The 23,133-nt window shown below is 37.6% G+C and overlaps 2 protein-coding genes across 2 annotated transcripts in view; both read right to left on the bottom strand.

Moving 5' to 3' along the window:
* Positions 1–697, bottom strand: part of LOC119412762 (tumor necrosis factor receptor superfamily member 3-like) — a 3,671-nt gene extending 2,974 nt beyond the window's left edge. Inside the window, exons 1-3 of the mRNA XM_037679799.1 lie at positions 565–697; positions 271–396; positions 54–185 (exon numbers count right to left, since the gene is read on the bottom strand). Coding sequence (XP_037535727.1) covers positions 54–185; positions 271–396; positions 565–697 — 391 coding nt within the window. The remainder of the gene's footprint in view (positions 1–53; positions 186–270; positions 397–564) is intronic.
* A 10,253-nt stretch (positions 698–10,950) lies between these two features.
* si:ch73-361p23.3 (tumor necrosis factor receptor superfamily member 4) lies at positions 10,951–13,996 on the bottom strand. Its single transcript, XM_037679358.1, has 7 exons — positions 13,915–13,996; positions 13,678–13,794; positions 13,140–13,268; positions 12,982–13,048; positions 12,635–12,867; positions 12,442–12,543; positions 10,951–11,033 (listed from the first exon to the last, which is right to left on the bottom strand). Exons 1-7 carry the CDS (start codon positions 13,994–13,996, stop codon positions 10,951–10,953), a joined length of 813 nt encoding a protein of 270 aa, XP_037535286.1.
* Between the last annotated feature and the right edge of the window lie 9,137 nt (positions 13,997–23,133).

Here is a 23,133-nt window from a genome sequence, read left to right on the forward strand (position 1 = left end):
GATAGATAGATAGATAGATAGATAGATAGATAGATAGATAGATAGATTCTCACTTGTCCTTATTAGGTTTTCCCCTTTGATGCATTTGTTTTCTTCACAAGCTGAGCAGAGGCTGTTAGAGCACAGGAAACCAGAGCGACAAGAACAGGTGCCCTTTGTGGTTTTTGTACACTTCTTACCATAACCTGTAGAGAGGTACAATAAATGAAGAGAAATTCCAACCACAACATGTCCATCTTTATTCTTTGAGATGATCAAGCTGAGTGTTACCTTGTTGGCATGTCTGGCATGGCTCACAGCGGTCGAAGATGTTGTATTTATCCGAGTAGGACCCCTCTGTGCAGGGGCTGCAGATAGTTTGACCTTTCTCAGAACAAAACTTCCCCATGAAAGTACCTTTCAAATAAAAAACACAAATAGCATCCGTTTAAGTCTAAACTTAACACAAACATACAAAGAAAATCAAAATATTTCAGACATATAATGTTCACATTTGAATAAACAGCAGATTAATACAAAGCACTAATTATTATTTTTAACAAGTGAATATTATTAAGTGCTTACCTGGTGGGCACATGTTGCAACACCGTTGATCTATCATTATCTGTGAAGCACCACAGCTTGTAGTTTGTGCCACAGTCCAGGAACTCAGAAGACACACAAAGAAGAATGCCACCGAGACGCCGAGTTGAGTCATGGTGATCAGTGTCTTGACACGTGTCTCTTGGTTTTTATATTGGCTTTTCTCTGACGTCAGTGACTTTGGTTTTCACAGTAAACTCCGTGCAGGAAATGAAAGACCACTTGTGACTACAAGATTCAGAGAAACAAGAAAACGGTTTGAGATGAGTTACATATTGAGTTGGTTATTATTTTGTTTACTTGAATTTAACATGAATCTGTTATGTTGGACTTACAATATTACAAACAACAATTAATAATTAATAATAATCAATAATAATGTTGTGCATGTTAGGTTAAGCATTTAGAAGTTTCCATTTATTGCACATGAACCATATTTTAAATGAATAAGTTCTAATATGTTGGACATTTTAACTTAGTTTTTATTATAGTGGGCACTTTTTGCATAAAACTCATTGCCTGGATAAAATATAAACAAGTCATTCATCCATTTTTGTTACCTGCTTTGTCATTTTTGGTTCATGGGGGCTGGTGCTGATCTCCAGCGGTCATATTGTTCGAGAGGCGGCGTACAACCTGGACAGGTAACAAGTCAATCAAAGGGCCCCATGAAGACAGACAACCATTCCCACTTAATGACAAATTAGAGTTGTCACCTAACCTAAAATGCATGTGTATGGACTGTAGGACAAAACTGGAGCACCCAGAGAAACATGCATGCACAAAGAGAGTATGCAAACTCCACTCAGAATGGCCCGAACCAGGTTGGTTGTGAAACTGTGACCTTCTGGCTGTGAAGAGACTGTTCTAACCACAGCTTCATATTGCTGCCCACCTTAAGGCTATGATAATTTTTCATGAGTATTTTTTAAGCACTTTTGTTGAACTTTGTTTAATTCAAAAGTCATGAAACTGGTCTACTCTGGTTTGTAGATCACTAAGATTTTTAAAATGCCTTTTTGTGGCAATAAAGTGCAAGTCTGTGGGAACTAAGGGCGCTGAATGTGCTGCAGTACCCTCTGAAAGAAGGCACATCTTCTGCATGTCCGAGCCAAGGAGTCATAAAACAAATAAAAGGAATATTAACTGGGGCTAGGTACCACCAAGAGTGGAGGGCATAATGGCTACCTCTAAAATTATGGTAATCTCCTCCACTGCCCACCTTTACCAGACATGTTTTCTTTTCTTGAGTACCACTCTGTTGCTTAGTGCATTTTTTTTTATTTCCCCTAGCTATTTAGGATTAATAGCAACATATACACATAAAAAGATTCATTTATTTTTGAGCAGCTAGGTGTTAAAATAAAAATATATGTTTCATTTAAAATAAAAACTAACTTAAAATTTATAGTTCCTCTGAATATGAACACAGTCTAAAACCAGCATCCTCAACATTAGGATACAAAGTCTTAGGAGGTTCGGTGCCTATAATCTTTATATAAATACAAATTTAGCTTTTTTTTGTATTTTTATTCCCAGTCTTGGACATTTATAATAACATATTTTTGTTCACAAAAGTTCACAGCAACAAGCAAATCAAATGTTTTTTATTATTTTATTTTTTTATATAATTAGGTGATGGTTTTAAACTTGAGAAAGTTGGTTTCTAGTAAATGCTTTGTTCAATGTGTCCCTTTAAATTAAACACAAGCATTTTACTTTTTTAGGGAAAAAGACAAAAAGCCAAATTTGACTAAAGCCAAAAAGGACATTCCATTCATATGTAAAGACACATAGCACATTAAAACTGGACCACTGAGGAACTCCAAATGGTTTGTGAACATCATATAATCATAAATCTCACCTGCAAAATAAGAAACTCAGGTCCACTTAATGGCAATTCCTTAACTTGCATTCTGTCAAATTTTTAAAATTGCCATTTTACAACAACAACATGATAGAATTTCTGGGGAAAAAAAAGGCTATTGATTTTGGTGTGCCACCCATGGATTAACAGGGGCCCCTACATGGCCATCTCATTAAAACATTTCTGTGGGCACACGAAAACAAGTTCTTACAGTTATGATAAGGTTCAAGTGGGATAAAATCTCTGCAACCCAAGCATCTTTCTTTGGTGGAGGCTATGTTGTTCAGAACTGCCAGTACAAACCATAGATTTACTGTTAAGATTCACAGTTTTGCAGAAAACAAGAAAGAGGTTTCTATACTTTTTGCATCAACTACGAATGCGTGTGCACTTGTGCATTGGTGCATGGAAAATATGTACAGTAGTTAATGTCAAGCAAGGAAAAATAAAAACTAATATAAGAATAATTGTAATGTTTTGATCAGGTTTAATTTTAGATTCTAGTAACCCCAATGAAAGAAATGTTTTAAAAACATAAAGAAGCTTCTTGCAACCATCAGAATAATTCACCTTTATGCACCATTTTAAAGGCAACAGTTTGAACAGACTCAGTTTGAAGAATCAGTAGAAAATTTTAAAGAAAAATCAAACTATTGGCTAATCAGTGGACGACCTCTATTCCAGAGTAAATATTTGCTATGTAAAACTACTCAAACCTCAAAAATGTATTTGTCTTTCAAGTGAATGCTCTGCTGTAAACTTTCATAATCAGACCCTTTTGTAAACAAGTCCATGTTGGAACAGAGTTTGTGGTCTAATACGTCTTGTCTGAAACACAAACTCAAAGCATAACATGTTAAGCATACAGTACCCGGTCCTCTTAACTTCCATCCATCCATTCATTATCTTTTACCCACTTCTCCTATCCAGGTCACAGAGGTCGCTGGTGCCTATGTACAGCAGTCACTGTGTTGGAGGCGGGTACACTCTCAACAGGTCGCAAGTCCATCTCAGGGCCACAAAGAGACAAACGAAACAAACAACCATTTACTCTCTCACTCACACCATGTAGAGTTACCAATGAACCTAACATGCATGTTTTTGGTCTGTGGGAAGGCACCAGAGTACCCAGAGAAACCCATGTCTGCATGGACTAAACATTTAAACTCCACCTGGAAAGGTCCCAGGCCGGGATGCATTCCTGTGACTTTCTCGCTGCTAGGCAGCAGCTCTACTACGCCGCAGCTCTACTACGACGCTGTACCACAGTCTTGGGAACTCTCTGATGTTAAAGAAATCTGGGTAAAAATCTATTGTTCACTTGAACTGCTAGAAAGTTTTGATATTTGCGTTGTTTTACATGGCTGAAATCAGCTTTGTAATTGGCCCTGTCTTAATAGCTGTTAGCGTGACGGATCCATGAAAACTTCTCCCTGACTCTTCCAGCTGAGAGCATTCGGATCTGAACTATAAATTTGGCAGAAAGTCATAAGACTGGGGTATTAGAGGAAGGTATCATGTGGACTGCATGATGGCTAACACTTGTTTCGCAGCAAAACGGACTTCGGTTTGATTCTCATTTGGGGGCTTATTGCACACAACATGCATATGTTTTTTCCAGTTAGTTCAATTTCCTACCACCTTCATAAAGCATGCAAGTTAGGTAAAGTGTGACATTCTAAATAGACTTCAGCAGTGGTGATCTTAGCCTCTTTGTAAGAAAACTCAGCTATCAAACAGATTCACCAAAAATACTGAATAAATTTGGAAAAAATACAGATTAAATGATGACACTTAAACGGGCCAGTAAAATCTGTGATTTTTTTGCCCGAGTCAGATCCTCTATGGCACCTGTCAATCAGTCCAGTGAGCTTATCAGCAGTTGACCAATCAGTGATCTCAATTTGTCCTGAAGTGTCCTTACCTGCAGGAGCTGCACTCCCTTTTCCTTCAACTACATTGTCCGAGTTTTGCATTACGAACGCTTTGCGGTCAAAGGGATTTCATGAAACATCATCAGAAAAAAAATGATAAAACGTTGTCAGTAGGGAACATGTCATTCATACAGCATTACCCTGAATGTTTAAAGGGTGGAATACAGTTTATTTCATTTCCAAAACCTAAACTGAAAAACTGGAAAAATGTAAAAGATGGATAAAGACTGGCAGCTGAATATGACAGTGATAACCAGGAAGAACCACATGTTCATCTGTACGAAGGTAACTGCAGGTAAATCTTCCATTTTTTTTGTCATAATTACATTGTATGCTTAATTGTTAATTTAAAGGTTAATACTGTAGTGAACTAGATGACCTGATGATCTGACCTCATCTGACCCTGATGACCTCAAATCTACCAGATGGACAGAGACTGTTATTTTCATTGATCTGAATAAGTCTGAGCCATCTGATGACTTTCTTTCTTGAATTAATCAAGCAGAAAAGACAATCCTCTATAATCATTACTGTCTTACAAATGTTTTGATAATCAAATTGTGTTAGTTTCACTCAATGCTTACAGGTTGAAAAGAACTACTCATTTTTATTTTACATAAACAGTAAGTAATGATTTTTATTCCTCATTCAAAGAAGAAATCACCTGAATATGCATTTCTTGATTTTCTGTCTGAAATGAGCCAAGTCGTAAGTGTGTGAAAGTTGAAGCTTCGGTCAACTAAATGTTTACTGAAGAAGAAATGTCATGTTTAAACTTTTTCAGAAGATTACCAAGAGTTGGCTCCACGAAGTCTGCTTTTTGCAATAATCTCTCTGTCAGTTGTTAAACAAATTTCATTCCCTGACCTCGACTTTTGATAAACACCTTACGTCAAAACCACTCCTCTTTCTGGTCCATCCACGAATCAGAAAGCTCTAAAGTAAACCCGGAAGTAAACTCATTTAAAATGTGAGAACTTCCCGGTTCTGTTAGAGAGTTGGAATGGTGAGGAGTGCAGTCGGTTCCAAGAGATTCCAGAGTTAGAGTTATGGAGAGTTTTGGAGTTGGAGTCTGAGAAGATCTGAAAGAGTCTGAGGGCTGCTGACAATGAAGAGTCAGAGTTGCCGAGAATCCAGAGACGTTTGGGATTATAATTCTGTTTTGAGCTAACCACGCACGACTCTCCAAGGATTTTAGCTGTTCTCAACGGAGACGCTGATATCAGTCTGAAGGTTCTTACTGAGGTGATCTATCGTCAACAAGGTAACGGTTTCTTCTTCGACTAAAGTGTACCTGGGATAAGCTGAGATACCTGATGGGAGCGTGCAATTTCTGGTCAAACAGATTAAATTCCCTCACATATTCCTCTGTAAGATAAATCTCAATTTCCTCTTAAACTCACCTCTCTCTCATCAATCAGTACAGATATTTTTAGAAATATCTGAAGCAAAGTCCTCAAATCACCGCCGAGTGATTTGAAGTTCATTATTTGTGAAACTGTCTGTTATTATTTTCATATTTTGCCAAATTAATGTAAATGTTTGATGTTAAACTTTGATTCTGAAAATAAATGACTCCATTCATTTGATGGGTCAAAGGTAATAACGTCTCTCGTTCGCATTTCTGTTAAAATTCAATGCACGACATTACAGTCAGAAAAATGAAGAACTCGTGAAAAGTATGCATAAATATATACCACATATATTTGTCATACAACAAGTGACACGTACCCACGTGACTCACTACAATACTTAAAGTTCTTTGTGCTTTGTTTTGTGTGTTTTTATGTAAATAAATATATTGCAACTTTTGGTTGCACAAGTTTATTCTTTGTTTCCTATATGAACCTTTAAAAGTTCTATTTGTGACTGAGGTCCTCATTTACAGCCATACCACCCTGAACACGCTCGATCTCATCTGCTAAGCAGGGTCGGGCCTGGTTAGTACTTGGATGGGAGAATGTCTGGGAATACCAGGTGCCGTAACCTTATGCACTTCTCACAAATCCCACCATGGGGTGTGTTGTTCATGGTAAGAGCCATTGTCAGTACTGGGGGTTAAGAACGGGCAGCACGGAGGCGCAACTGGTAGAGCTGCCGCCTCTCAGCGAGCAGGTCACCCCAGTTCAAATCCCAGCTGGGGGTCTTTCTGGCTGGAGTTTGCATGTTCTCTCTGTGCATGCATGGGTTTTCTCCAGGTACTCCGGTTTCCTCCCACAGACTAAAAACATGCATGTTAGACTGATTGGTAACTCTAAATTGTCCCTAGGTGTGAGTGAGAGTGGTTGTTTGTCTCATTTGTCTCTATGTGTCCCTGTGATGGACTGGAGACCTGTCCAGGGTGTACCCCGCCTCTTGCACAGTGATGGCTGGACATGGGCACCAGTGACCCCCCGCGACCCGAAAAGCAAGAAGTGAGTAAAGATAATGGATGAATGGATGCACCCCAAAAGGTCTGATCCTAGAGTCGCCCCTTGACCTCAGATGTGAGTTTTTCTGCATGACTGGAAGACTTCAAGTTAGCTGGTGGACTGGAGAGGGATCCACACTACACCACCACTCCCAACGTGGAACAGGACAAAGTGGGTAAAAAAAAAGGTCATGTGAAGGTGAGGCAATAATATTTATGAACTACTGAAAATTAATGTGTTAATCCTTGCAGAAAGTCTTTGGCTCACCTAATTTAGACTGAACAAAATGAAATGAACTTGTTGATGTAGTGATATTGGTGCAGAAGTCTGAGTGTGATACTGCTCTGTGCAGCCTTTGTGCTACCCCACGCACGGTGTGGTCTGACAGACATTTATTGTACATGTGGAGGATGAAGTTTGGGGTTTCCTGGTGTAAGAAGCATGCTGTGTAATCAAACTAAATTATCTCACTGGCAAGTTCTAAATAATTGTGAGAGAATAAGATTTTATATTTTCTGACATGTTATGAAGTGAAAATAAACAACAGATTATAATCACTGTTTACAGCTCTGTTTCTGTTGCTATCAAAATCTCTGATCATGTCAGGTTTGAGTCATTCTGAAAGGTTTTTTTAGCCACGTATTTTGACTGACATGACTGGTTGGTTCTATAAACTTCGGACAGAAAATCTTTAAAACTGCTCGTGTTCGTATTTGCATAGATTCTGTATGTAGTGATGTTATTCAGCCACAACACAAAGAAGTAACACCAAGTCATGTGTTGCTTTGATATGTCATTAACATCACCCAGATAAATTTGCACTTGTTCAGATACCACACGGTGTGGCTACACCACCAACAAAACCAAAGACAGGTACTTGTGTGTGTTTCTCACGATCATAAGCACAACACATATACGGGGATATGGCTGACAGCTCCAACAGGATGTGACGTAACCCCTGATTTGTATTTACGTAGCCCTCCACGGTAGACAGTGAAATTCGTCATCGTAACGCCACAAAGGGCAAAATCGACAGCTAAAACTCCCACGTGTGTTACCTAAAGATACATAGTGTGGGAAAAGTGCAGGAGCAGTTACTACCAATGGAAGAGCAAAGGTTAAAATGTGCCATTTAATGCACTAAGAGTCATGCTGAGATACAGTATTAGTGATAATGTGATAATGTCTCATGGTTCACGAGACATTATCGGATTTATAACTTTTGGAATCAACTTAAAGCTTGCCAAAGACAACTGACATAAAAAAAAACACAAAATAGCTCAAACTGTCAACTTTACAGAAATTGACATAAACTTTGAAGTAGAAGTAGCTGAGACTGATCCCCAACACGTTTTGAACATTAACAGATTGTACAAGATCTTTGTTTAAAATTTGCCATTAACTATTCAGAGTGAACTCTCCCTGTCTGGTAACAAAATGAACAACTAAACAGATTTTATTAAAATTTTCATGCAATATTTATTAAATGTAAATCTAAAACTGATTGCATCTTGGAGTCAGTCCAGTTTAAGATTATCCCAACACAAAAAATTACTATAAATTAGTTCATTTGACACATTTTGCACCAAGATTTGCTGCAGTTTTAGCTAAAAGTCATTGACAACATATAAGAGCTGCTCTTTGAGCAAGATTTTTGTCTTAAACTCCAGCATTAACTTTTAGAGTCTTCTTGGTTTGTTTGTTTGTTTGCAAAATATCTTATGACCCACTGAATGGAGTTTAATGAACGTTTCAGAAAGTAATTGGTAGCGTTTTCACCAACAACTGAACATTTGTGGCTAATCCAATTCAAGATGGCTTCCCCAGTTAATCAACATTAATTAGCACAAAAATAGCTATAATTCAGGCAGTTTTACAGATAATGAGCTCAAGTTTGAGGTGGTGGTAGCTGAGAGTCATCACAGTACACAATAAGAGCGATGTCATTCAGTATTGCTTGAGACTTTGCAAAAATTATTTTCGAGGTTTGACAAAAACAGCTACGTCTCCATCACTTCTCAGAATAAGATGATCTTAGCCTAAAACTCTGGCATAAAAGGTGATGGGTGAAAGAACATGTCTTTTATTTGTTTAATTTACCAAAACAAATACAAATCTCAAACTAAAAATAGGTCAAGGATATCCTACTTTAATTTATTTGATCTGTATAAGGTTCCTCAGAAGATTCCATACAGTCCACTAAATAATTAGGACAATTAAATGTTAAAATGTAGATATTTATTGAAAAAACAGATAAATACAATTTACAACTAAGAAAACTGGCATACAAAAAATATCTTATTGGAAAAACATTTAGATTAATCTCGAGGTATTGGGACAAAACAAAATATCAAACTAGACGTGAAATGTGTAATTTTTTTAATTTAAAAAATACTTTTTTTATTTATCTTAGCCAATTGTAACAAAAAAATAGCATTATTAATAAAGGAACTAAATGTAAAGAATGTTGAACATAAAATTAAACATAATACATCATTTTGATATGTTCATAAATGCAAACAAAAAATAAAAAGGATCAAAACCCAAAGAAAAACAATAACTGTTTATCCTTTGACATGGTTTTACAAATGACTGCCAGAAAACAACTCTTAAAGTGAGTTTGACAAAGAATACGACCTTTTTAATTATTACAAACACTCACACAGTGCAGATATAAAATACCCTTACATATGTAAAATATCAAATAAGAAAAACCACTAAAAGACGTGTACTGGTTGTGTGATGATTATCATCAGGTGCTGGTAAGTCACTTCACAGCTGAGCAGTTTCTACAACTCCCTGCAGTGTCGCTGCGTGGAAGGGAGGCTGAATTTCTTTGAAACTTTTCACCAACTTCCTGGATTGTGACATTTACTATTTCTGCATGGACGGTTTCCTCTGTTTACTCCATCTGCAACACGTGCTGAGGCTTTTAGGCTTGCACCAGAAGAGATAAGTGTTTACACACTCGTGCATGAGCATCAATAATACTAGCTGATGGTAATTTATCAAACGGATAAGTAACAATGTGTTAGACATCTTGTGCACTTACTTGGCAGTAAATGTTACTCTAAAAGACATTGAAGTGTTACATAAAAAGACTGGAATGTGATTGAAGGATATATGGACTGTCATTTTTAGCAGTGTTTTTATTTTGTTATAATTAGATATTTATTTGAATATTTACAACCAACTTAAAATATTAGGCATTTATGTAGGAGTGAATCTTTTTTGTTTCTGGTAGATTTTACAACTCAGAGTCAGTCAGATGCTCAGAAAGTTCTGGTTTCTTTGTGAAATGGAAAAGAGAAAATAAAGAGGCAACACTTTGACTGTCCTAGTCTGATAAATCTCTCTCCGGTGAGTGAAAACCAACATGAAAGTGCTCACATTTATGGCATCACTGTTTCCAAAGGGCAGAACAAGAACTTAAAAAACAAAAAAGTGGAGGCATTTCTCAGTGGGAAAGCAAGAGGCTCGTTTTGCTCAAGTTGGTATTTCCCCAACCCACAAACCATAAAAAACATGTTTTTTTGTTCTTATCATGTCTGCTGAACAGAACAGATGGAAAAGTCTGAGCAAACAGAACAGAAACAGAGCCTTGAAGGCACCACAAAGAAAAGGTAAAATAGTTTTCAGCAGCTGATAAGAATGTATTGATTAAACTTCAGTATTGTTCATACTGTACATTTCTCAGACTTGTCCTATTGCCCTATTAGATTATACTTCATTATATAATGTCATGAGGTTTACAAAACCAGCAGGGAAAACATGAACATAGACATTTTAACAGGATTTGCCTGATGTCTCAGCCATAACAGTTAAAAATATGAAATTACGATAATGGCCTCATAGAAATCTGTTTCAAACCAAAATAAAACAAGAGAATAAATGTTTGAATGATGTTTCAGTTTGTACAGGTGAGGTATAAATACAGATTCAGACCTTACTCAGTACTCTATGTTATGTTAGAACAGAAGAAAGACAGGTCAAATATTGACCACAGTTCAGTTTGAAAACACACCAGACCATTTCTCTGATGGATGTCTAACATGCAACTTACAATTTAAGGAAGTGTCAAGTGATCGGATGACGTTTATCTGGTCTGAAAGGTCACAGCGTTATTTGAGGAACAGGTGTCAGGAAAAGTTTCACCTCAGGGCTCCAGATTGAGTTTGACAGAAGTTTCACTGCTTTCACCGCTTTCTTCCACGGGCCTCCGACACAACGAGTCACTGGCTGCAAGCAAAAGATTAAAATGTGAACAAAAGCAAGATAAAGTAAAAGTAACACATTCATAACACATTTTATCACTGTTGTTTTGATTTTTTTTTTAAAAACTTATTGTGTCTTTTCAAACCAATTTTAGTGAAACTAAAAGGTAAAAAAAAGAATGAAGTGCAGATGTGTCCTGATGCATGTTCAGTATCCAGAGGTTGAGTCACGTCCTCTGGATCCAAAGGACCTGACCTTGACCTGGCCTGAGGATTCAATCTTGTTAGATGTGTAAAATATCCATCCCTCGCAGAAAAGACATACAGGTAAACCGTTTTTGTACATGTGATCACATGAATGTGTTAAAAATGTTCCAAAATCAAGTTTTCCATGTGCAAAGCATATTTCACACGTTTAAAATATTCCACCATGTTTCACCAGACTAACCAGGGTTTGGTTTGTGGGAATGCTCTTAACATTTAGATCAAGGTTATTTTTACATATTTTACATTACACAACTACTCTGGCAAAACAAATTATATTTCTGCAGGGAGGCTGCACTTGGAATTCCACAGCTAACTGCTAATCGTGCTATTTGAGCTTGGAAATAATTATTAAACTCGTTGTAAATAGTCATGCTACGGAACGTTGACCCTAGTGTAAAGGTTCACTGAAAGTGTTTGTATAAACTGCTATAAAAATTGTTTAGATTACAGTAGTCCCTCGTTATTTTGCAGTTCATTTTTTACGGACTCGCTATATTGCAGTTTTTCAAAGTAAGATTGGTCATGACACACAATGGCTGATTGACGGATGAGCTGCACGATCGGCATGGAATTTTATTTAAAATAAATAATTTTAAATGATTTAGCACCTGTGTGCAGCCCACAGCTGTGGGAGAAGCCTCCTCCTGCAGCTGATCAGCTGATCTCCGCTGCGGAGTGCAGTGGGTGTGGCCGAGAGTGCAGCCGGAGGCAGAGCTGAAATCATGTGGACTTTTAGAGCGTTTAGAGTTTAGAAACATGGTTTCGAACATTGCAAGAGTTTGGGAAGGGTTTAAAACGCCTTCCTAAACTACTACTACTATTACTTGTACTACTATTCTTACTTTGTGGTTTATCACTTATCAGGGGGTTTCAGGGTACAGATTCCCCGAGATAAACGAGGGATATATTTTAAATTGGCAGCAATCTACTTTGGTTATAAACAGATAATCTTGTTACTGCAGTCAGAATTCATCTCCATTTCTTCAAACTGAGAATATTCAATAAGAAATCTGCACCAGGTAAGATACTAACTGTGCATAAACTCTTCACAGAACCCTTACTTAAAAAAAATCTGAATGATAGATTTTGATATAGAAACCAAACATTTTTGTTTTTGTACTTGTTTTGCAAATTATCAACCCAAGCCCAGAAACTTCCCGGCATACTTTGCATCGTCTTCTTCTGGTAGCAAAGGATGATGTGCATCTTGTAGGTTATTGCAGCCCAAACAAGCAGTCCAGCTATTCCCAAACAGACAAGGATAATATCTGAAAAACAGACAAGCCAGCTGTGATTTATGATCCTCTGTAATCATAAGAAGAGGCAGCTTTGGTTTTACACAAAGATGTCAATGAAAACCTGTGTGGTTGCTTGAATGAGATGGAGGATTCTCGTTGTCTTTCTGTGGTGGGGGACTAGTGGTGGTGGCAGAATTCAGTGTTTCAGTCCCCTCATGTGAACGAGGCTTTGTTACATATAAGGAAAATGTTTTTCTGATAGATGTGGAGGACTGAGGATTACTGCTTGACTCCTCGTTACAAACAACGTCACAGGTTGAACTTCCAGGCGTTTTCACTCCTGTGGCTTTACAGCTAGAATAAAAGATTACAGATAAATCAGATTTAAGTCATAAATACAGCTGAAGCTGAAACGATTCATCTCGTGAATGCTGATTATTGAATAAAAAAGAAATAAATTAACACTACTCGTTCCATTTTCGACACGGGGTGTTGTTTTCTGTGCTGAAATATCCTTCTTTGCATTTTGAACAAACTGACACGAAAAGAAAGAAGAATATTTATTAAATAAAATCAACATATTTATAAAGTGAATGCTGAAAAACTGTTCTGACTGAGCAACATACCCCCGTTTTTTATTTCAGATCCTGGCTGACACTTGCACATGGCAGAGTTTACAAACCGGGGAACAAATCCTTCACGACACTGGCAGATGGCGTCACTCACTTTGGTGCACGGCACTTTGACATAACTCCCTGAGAATAAAACAAGACGTTAGCTTGTAAAGTTTACACAAGACACGTCTATTCAATTCATTGGTAAACTGTCAAAGTTTGTAGGTGAGGTTCTGGAAGCCCTTCTTTTAAAGTGTAATATTCAAAAGGCCAAAACTGAATTTGTTCCTTTATAAGAAGAAAATAAAAGTGGTTGGAAATATCTTAATGGTATGTGTGCACTTATTTATCATTCAGTTGAGCAAGGCAATCTTGGTTAGTGGCTAAATTGTGAGAAAAATCAGCGAATACTGTAACAGAGCAAGATGGAGCCAGAAAACATGCAAACTTTAGAAAACGTCACTTCTCATCTTTCATAATGACTCTGTTTAATTTGATTCTGCTCACATATAAGTACTTATTAATGGTGGTGTAAAGTTTTAAGTCTTACCCTCCATGCACTTTGTACATCCTGTGCACTTTTGAGAACTATTTTCTGTAGGCTGATAAGATCCGTCTGGGCAGGCTTCACAAGACGTTTTACCTCGATCATCACGTACTTTTTCACCTTTACATGTTTTTATCAGAATCAGAAGAAACAACAAGCTTTAATTATAAAGCACGATAAAGAACGAACAGACTCTACAGCATGTCACAGAACAAGAAGAAAAAAAACAGAAGATTTTACCTTTACGGCAATTCAAGGCGTCTGAATAAATAATAAGTTTGTTAAAAGCTAAAAATAAGACAAGCAGACTGCGCAGAGCCATTTTTAGTCCTCCTCTAACGACTGTGGCACGATGTCTTGTGAGCAGCGCCACAGAAAGTGTGACACAGAAACTGTCAGTATAGAAGGTGGATTTCCCAAGCCCACGCATTTTGCATATTAAAACAAAGGGGGAAAAAAACTGGGAGGATTCAATCAAGTCAATTCAACTTGAAAAAAACACATTTGAAACAACCCAAGTTGACTAAAGTGTAAAAGCAACATAAAAGGTGAAATAAAATTGTTAAAGCTAAACCATTAAAAGCTGAAATAAGAATCATTTAAAACGCTCTGACACAAGTGACTCAGTTTTGTTTGACTTGCACAAAGACTTGGCATTTGTTTTTACGCCAGCTGTCCTTCCTGACGCAACCACAGACCACTGAGCTACCACAGCCCTCTGTGTGGAGCAGAGAGCTGCCATAGAGCACCCAGGGGAGCAGAAGATGGTGGTTAAGGGCCTTGCTCAAGGGCCCAGAGTGGGACGAATGAGGGTGGGGGCAGGTGTGGGTGCTTCACTTTCTCATCTACATTTTGATGTCGGTCCAGGGAGTTGGACCGGTGACCTTCTGATCACAGGCCCACCTTCTCTAACCTCTGCTCCACCACTCCCTGGGAAGAGACTAAGCATTCAGCAGCTTTGGAGAACAATCTCCCTTACTGACTAATCCAGAACATGGAACGTCTGAATGGAGTTGTTCAGAAGATCTTTGAGATTCACAGCTTAAATGAAAACAGAGAAGTTCAAATAAATAATCAGGAGCTGTCGCTGGCTCTTTTCCTTGCACCAGTTTGGAGTTTGGCTGCAGAGATTTGAACCAGCTGCAGATGGGGGGATTACAGACGGACTGATGCAGAGAGTTAGAAGGTAATTAATGCTGCAATAACTGTCTTCGTCTTATTGACAGAATGAATGGATTTAAGCTAAGAAATATTTTCAGAGTCGTAGAAAACAGCTCTTTACCCCTGAATTAAGTCTAGAAATGAGAAAATCGAATTTGAATATCTTTAAGTGGAACATTAATATTGTTAAGATGGCCATATGCTATCATCTCAGACATGCAGTACATCCAACATTTTATTGCTTTAATACAGATTAGGATTTTCCCATCAGATGATGGGTCTGAATTTAAGGACATATAAATTTATGTATCACCCGATTAACAATGGATTGATTGAATTCAACTTTATGTATACGTAGATGTAATGCACAATATTATTGGCAAGGTATCAATATTGGTTGATAGTAGTGTTAACATTAAATATCGGACATTCCATCAAAATAACTCACTGATATAAAAGATGCTGTTTTTGTGACAACCCAGTGACATGGATCATGGATGCCTGCAGCGGCAGCACAACGTGATGAGGTCGTGCACACCTACCTGATCTCACGGCAGAGAGGAAAATTCAAAATGTCAGTGGTGTGGAAGTTTGTTTTTCATTGGGGATACTGGATTCCAACGATTTTTTGGACTACGTTGGGCCTCGCTACATCGTCCTCAGTTGGAGATATTTTTCCTATAACCTTACCCAAGTTACAAGCCTTCATTTCCGACGATATATATACGATATTCACATATATATATTCATATGTATATGGATTACTAAAAGTCACTCCACTATTCAAGAAAAACAAAAGACAAATCAATATGAGTCAGAATAAAATCCAATTTCGGTCAGTTCAACTCAGTTTTAACACCTGATTTCATTCATATGTAGTGTATTATAAAATGTCAATTAGTAAACGTTATTTATCTAACATTGAACAAACAAGGTTTATGTTACTGCGGTGACAAATCTGTCTTTTGGATTCCAGATAAATTCTGAGTAGTGAACAAAAAAAACTCTGTCATGTGTGTATGTTAAATGAGCAAAGACAAGTTTTAAGAATTGTGAACAGTTTTTAAAATCTGAGGTCAGGACTTGAGGATCATTTTAGAAGTATCTTGGTGTCCAACCTTTTTTATTCTTGGTCAGCTTTACTCAAACTAATTCTAAAGCTCCTCATCCTTCTCCGAAAATGACAGATAAGGGTTTTAACAATATGAACCAGCGTTTACCAGTTGATCTATGTTCCCACCTCATCTATGGTCATGAGCTTTGGGTTGTGAGCGAAAGAATGAGATCACAGATACAAGCGGCCGAAATGAGTTTTCTCCGCAGGGTGTCTGGGCTCTCCCTTAGAGATAGGGTGAGAAGCTCGATCATCCGGGAGGGACTCAGAGTAGAGCCGCTGCTTCTCCACGTCGAGAGGATCCAGTTGAGGTGGCTCGGGGATCTGGTTAGGATGCCCCCTGGACGCCTCCCTGGTGAAGTGTTCCGGACACGTCCCACCGGGAGGAGACCCAGAGTTTAGAGGGTCAGTTCAAAAAAGACCAGACAGGAAACAGTACTGGAAAATAAGTTTTTATTGTGAAAGGGAAGGGAAGTGTGACAGGTGGAGCAGACACTTAACAGGTTATTGTATATTGATCAAGAATAGAATTAATAATGGCAGATTTGGATGAATTTAATTTGTTCTTATTATTTCTTTTGCAGGTTTTGGAAGGACAGACCAGGATTCTGGGGTTGTAGAGCTGTGAGTTGGAGTCCCAGGTCCTCCAGGTAAATCAGTGTAAGTCCAGGTGAGTGGTGGAGAGCAGCCAGTTGGCTGAAAGTAGACTTCTCTGTTTAACAATGAGAAGACATTGACTTGGAGCTGCCGAGGAACACTCAGGGAAACGAAGTTCAAGAATTACAGGAAGGATCTCTGCACCAAGAAAACTGGGGAAAATATAAACTTTTGTACGAGGTCATATGAGAACAAAAAAAAAATTCACAAGGAAATGCACAACATGATGTTCAACTGTCCCACAGAGAACAGTGACTCCACTCAACCTTGAATACCCGAGGCGTCGTCAGGAAACTCTTCTCCAGCTCATCTGTAGAGAAGAAGGTTAGAGGAGAAATACGGCAACAGAACGAGGGCCTGAAACCCTGACAGTCTAACAGAGAGCAAATTATATCATCATTAAACAGATTTTCAAGATGTCATTTCATTTTCAAAATGGCTGCCAATGCTAACTCACATTTGCCATAGCAAAAATGTTATAGTGTAGCTAAAAATGTACATTTTATATGGTAGTAGCTGAGAGTCATTCTCAACACATACTTTGAGCATGATCTCACAAGATGTGGCTGCAGCAGATGACTGTGGTGGCCATCTTGGATTAAATCTCTGGAATGAAAGGTGGCAGGCTTCAGGAAGTGCAAGACCTTTACTGAGCAGATAATCGTTAACTCTCAATCAATATTTCTACTCAGGTAGTGAGTTCCTTGTGCGTTAAACTGAAACTACTTTTTGTTGTTATTTTTCAACCATAGAAAAATGCTGCTGTATCATTCACACTTGTTAAATAAAGTTTTCATAATTCAGAAGTTTAGTCATTTCATTTATAACATTTTTGGCAATTTATCAAACGTGTTTGTTTAATCTGATTAAAAGGATAATTTTGAAAAAAATCTCAATATTTTTTCAAAATATCTTTTGCAATAAATAAACTAAAAATGTGTCTTCCAGCTGCTTTTTTAGAATTTTTCATCATGACAAAGGTTATTTTTGTTAACAAAATGTCATATTCAGCTTAAGAGGTAGTTTGGTATGTTTATTAAGAATTATCAGGACTTATTTTTCTCAGTACATTGTGGTTTGGCTGTCGGAAACTCATCAGCTTTTTGTTGTTTTGCCGGTAAGAACATGACGGTGCGTTTGCATATGGAGTGCACATGGAAATAAAACCCACACAGTCGTGATCAGTCTGCAAGATATAACTAGAGAGTATGCCTCTTCAAAACGGATGTTAACACCTCCACTTGAATGTACCGCAATCTTATTCAAGTTTTTATGAAAATATCCTAAAATCAGTAATAAAAATATGTTGATTTATTTTGAAGTGTCTGTGAATTTTTTTTTAAGTATAATAATTTGTCAATTAATGCATTTGTAAATAAAGGGGGAGCATTTATTTATTTTTATTTTTGGAAGTTGTTCACGTGATGAGTCAACATGATGATAGATATAAAAACTCATTCATTGTTTCTCTTTATCATTACATAACCGGTAACAATTGGTCTAGACTTGAAATTTTAAATTTTCTGAACTTTGTGTTGGTTGAGTTGAAGGATACTATTTTTTTTACCTTCAGAAAGTTTGACAAGACAGAATTCATGTGCTTCTTTTTAGTCCTGGTAAACTGATTAAATAGAGTAATTTTTTTTCTGAAAAATACTGATGACAGAGATTTGCTTTGTTATATAAAAAAGTTATACAGAGGGAAAGAAATATTTCTGGAAACATCTGAGCATTTTTCTGTCTTTTATCAGAAGATAAACTGGATCTTGAAAACAGAAACTTGTTATATTGAATGACCCAACCCAATTCAGATTTCTCACCGGTGGTGGCCGGTCAATGGGGGCAGGCGGGGCACAGCCCCACCTGAAAAAAGGATTTGCCTCACAAAGTAGTTCCTCCTAATAAATAAATTCCTTTTTTACTAAGAATGCTGTGTATTATTTTGTTCTGTGTGTGATTTTCAACTATTTTGACAATTTATGTGGAATTGAAAAGGATTTTTAGTGAGTCATCCTCAGTTTTTAAAAAAACTTATATACAGTAATGAGACAGTACCATTCAACGACCCGTGTTTGTCAAGCAGATTCAAATGTGCAGCCAGTGATCCGAACAAGCAGGTCCAATAGTTTCATTTAGGGAGGCTGACACATTTGGATGGTTTTAGCACAGTGATAGGACCTCTATCTAGATCTGACGTGAGCTCAAACACAGGAGTGAAACCTGCTGAGACCATCAGTGGAGATATTCTGTTTTTTAATCCATCTGGAGCAGACAGATGGGACCAGAACAGAAAACAGAGAAGAGCAGAGGAAAGTAAAAGAACAGGACATGACAGGACCTTATTTACACAATTGTGTGGCTTGTGTGTGTGTGTGGCTGTGGTGGGTCAGTGGTTGAAGCAGTGATCTTGTAGCTGAATGTATGTGGGTTAGATCCTCATTTAAATCTTCTATTTGATTTGGTGATGATATACTATATCACAATTTTTCTTTTTATTATTTTAGAGTTACTTCACTGAACTTTTTTCTCTCGTTTCACTATGTTAATCTGGAGTATGATTTCAGAATTATTACTTCAAAGCAAATTAGAAATCCAATTCAGAAAGCTGTGCTTCTTTCAGCTGGGGGTGTGAGGCGTCCATTTCTCTGATTTATTAGACCAAAAAATGCTTTTCATTAATCTCGACCTAGAGAAAAAAGGCCAAAACTTTGTACACACACACACAAACAACAATAAATTAAATATTAAGCAACATATATCCTTTTTTTTCCCACAGTAAATAACGCAATTTGTAAGAAAAAAAGATTTGGGGCATTAATGTCCACCCCACTAATATTTTATGCTCAGGAGCTGCTGGGGGAGTGGTGGCGCAGAGGTTAGAAGATGGGCCTGTGATAGAAAAGTCGCAGGTTCAACTCCCGGTATTGTCAACATCAAAATGTGGGTGGAAAAGGTGGAACACCCACACCTCCCTCCACCCTCATTCACCCCACTCTGGGCCCCTGAGCAAGGCCCTTAACCCCCACCATCTGCTCCCTAAACAGGTCTCTCTTGAAAATGAGTTCTCGTGGCTCAATGAGGCTAACCTGTATAAATAAAGTGTAAATGAATAAATGAAGAAAAAAATATGCTGCTATTTCTCACCATTGTTTCCAAAGAACAAAAGACAACAAAGTCCCCAGTCTGAACAAGAAACTTATACTGAACCTTTTTTGCACTGTGTTCAAAAATTATTTAAATCTAATCAATAAATTATCTAAATGTGCAGACACTATGTGCATAACTTAAAAAAAGTAAAGTGTACTTTGTGGTGTGAACCTCAGACAGAAATTGAGAAATCAAAAACGCTGAACTTAAGTTTGTCTATTTTTTTGTCTCTTTATAAAATTTGAAGAACATTACTGAAGAATTAATAGAATGTAAGACATTAAATAATGAAAATGTGTGTCAAGAAGTTTAACGGACTGATACTTGTACCGTCACAGTTAAAGTGTCTTCACAACCTTTTCTTTTCGTGTTTCCAGCTCCTGTATTTTTACATTTTTGTACAACTTTTTCCTGTAATACTAATTATAACACACAAAATCAGTGTTTAATTTGAGCCGGATCGTGCTGGAACAAGATCTGGGAACTCTCTTCTTTTGACAGGGTGTGTTCCGGTAACTGTTTGCTTGGGTCCTGTAACCCTCAGGCTTACTAATAATAAAGTTATGAACAAATATGACTGCCTTGAAAAAATAAACCTTATATTGGATGTTATCTGACAATAATTACATAAACACTAATTTTAAACACAACAGCCATGAGCTTCTTAATATCATATGCCAGCTGCCTCTGCAAATAAGCATTTCCACTTCTGCCCTAAAAAAAATCTCTGCCCCTGAACGAGTGGTGGAGGTGAGTGCTGAGCTAACCAGGCAGTTGTACCTGGGCTGAAGCTCACAGGCAGCCGCCATGAACAGACAAAGGAGACGCCTGGATGTTTCACACGTGGAGTCAGACAACACAGTGAATTCAGCGGAGAAGAATCAGGCTTGGAACTGTCAAGTAATGTGAGTGGGGGGGATGCTTGACTTTAGGGGAGTGTTTACAAATATAGGTAAATGTACATGTTTAACAATCCGTTAAAATGCACCAAAATGCAGGAAATCACATTTACTTTATTCAAAATTTTCTGGGGGAAGGACCACCAGACCTCCTGCCCCCAACCGCTCAGCTCTGTAGAGAAGAAGGTTAGAGGAGAAATACAGCAACAGAACGAGGGCCTGAAACCCTGACAGTCTATCAGAGAGCAAATTATATCATCATTAAACAAATTTTCATTATTTAATTTTCAAAACGGTTGCCACTGCTAATTCACATTTGCCATAGCAAAAATGGTTAATCCACTCACAATTACAGATAAAAATGTACAGTTTATGTGGTAGTAGCTGAGAGTCATTCTCAACACATACTTTGAGCATTATCTCACAAGATGTGGCTGCAGCAGATGGCTGTAGTGGCCATCTTGAATTAAATCTCTGGAATGAAAGGTGGCAGGCTTCAGGAAATGTAAGTCCTTTACTCTGAGCAGATAATCGTTAACTCTCAATCAATATTTCTACTCAGGTAGTGAGTTCCCTGTGCATGTTTGTTGTAATTGACAAGCTGAGAGTACTTTTTGTTGTTGTTTTAACCATAAAAAAATGCTGCTTTATCATTCACACTTGTTAAATAAAGTTTTCATCATTCAGAAGTTTAGTAATTTCATTTATAACATAAATTCAAAACAGTTCAAGACAAAAACAACTGAACTTCATTTTGTAAAAAGACGTTTCGTTTCTCATCCGAGGAGCTTACTCAGTTCAAAGAAAGACAGTGTGAAGTTTTGAGTCATAAAACTGAGATGTTCTGTATGCGGACTGCACTGACAACCCTCACAATAGGGGTTCATTAAGGTCATTGTTAGTTGGAATCACAGATGGGCCACTGTGGTTACATGAAAGAAAATCCTGATAAGTGTGGAAATGACCGGGTATCATGAAATAAAGAATTTAAAAGGTATATTATTTAATCATTTATTATATATTTAATTATTTAATTATGTATTTAATAATAAAATGATATATTAATGAATTATATTTAATTATCTATGTTCTATGTATTTATTTATTTAATTTTGTCACATTCCTTAGGTGTCAGGCCTAATGCTCTATTACAGATTTTTTGAAAGTTGAAATCTGAGATCTCCTCCTCTGTCTAGGTTTTTTTTTTTCTTTTTTTTTTCCTTTTTTTACATCACCCCCCTCTCAAACCATCTGCCTTCTCAGTCAAAAATGTTTTGGTCCTCAAGAGTGTCCCTTATCCTTGAGGTGTAGGTGAACAGCTGAGTCTTGTCTTGAAGAGCTGGTTCTCCTGTGTTGGACCATGCATCTGTGTAGAAGTTTGGTTTCTCCATCTGGACATTCCTCGCTGCAATGAACTGCATACCACCTCATCACTTGTATGTGTTTGGGGGTTTTGTCCTTAGAGTGGATCAGCCTCTGTCTGAGAGTTCTGTTGGGTTTGACATATACTGGAATGTTGTGTTTGGAGAAAATCCTATTTTCTCTGATACTCCAGCAACATAAAGGATGACAATGCTTTTCCATCTGTTATTCTCCTTGTTCTATTTAGTGGTGTGGGTTTTTTAGATTTCCTCGCTGACTTGACAAAAGCCCAGTTAGGATAGCTACATGTTTGGAGAGGGGCCTTTCTGGGTGGAGTTTGCATGTTCTCTCCGTGCATGCGTGGGTTTTCTCTGGGTACTCCAGTTTCCTCCCACAGTCCAAAAACATGCATGTTAGGCTGATTGGTAACTCTAAATTGTCCCTAGGTGTGAGTGAGAGAGTGAATGGTTGTTTGTCTCTATGTGTCCCTGTGATGGACTTGCGACCCATCCAGGGTGTACCCCGCCCCTCGCACAGTGATTGCTGGACATGGGCACCAGCGACCCCCGTGACCCAAAATGGAATAAACGGGTAAAGATAATGGATGGATGGATGGATGGATGGTTTTGTTCCTTTTCATTTCCTTCCCATTTTATAACATATTTTTAAAATTATATCAGACGTAGATGGCAAAAAACTATGATAAAACAGAAAAATACTAGTGTGGATACATTAGCTAAATCTGTTTAAATATGTATTTATTATTATTATTAAAGTATAATACTGTATATTACTCTTTATTTCAGGCTGCAGGTGCGTGTTTTGATTGCTTTTTTCCAATGTATCCACTAGATGGCGCTAAAGGGACAGTTCAGATCTGGTTCAGATTAAAACTGCTGTAAAGGCAAATGAAGAAACCATTTACGACATGTCGAAAAACGTGCCGAGCGTCACCACAGAGGTTTACTTATCATTTAATGTTTAAAACAGAAACTATCACATCAGACGTTTTCCCAGCAAGTCCGAAGTAGCGACTGACTTTCGGTTTAATATTAGTTTCGGGTTTTACATTATTTTTCTCAGAGAAAGCTATTAAAACTGGGGGGGAATTCCAGTCAC

The sequence above is a fragment of the Nematolebias whitei genome, chromosome 7 (genome assembly GCF_014905685.2).
Source record: "Nematolebias whitei isolate Nwh7 chromosome 7, NemWhi1, whole genome shotgun sequence".
In the NCBI taxonomy this organism is placed as follows: Eukaryota; Metazoa; Chordata; class Actinopteri; order Cyprinodontiformes; family Rivulidae; genus Nematolebias; species Nematolebias whitei.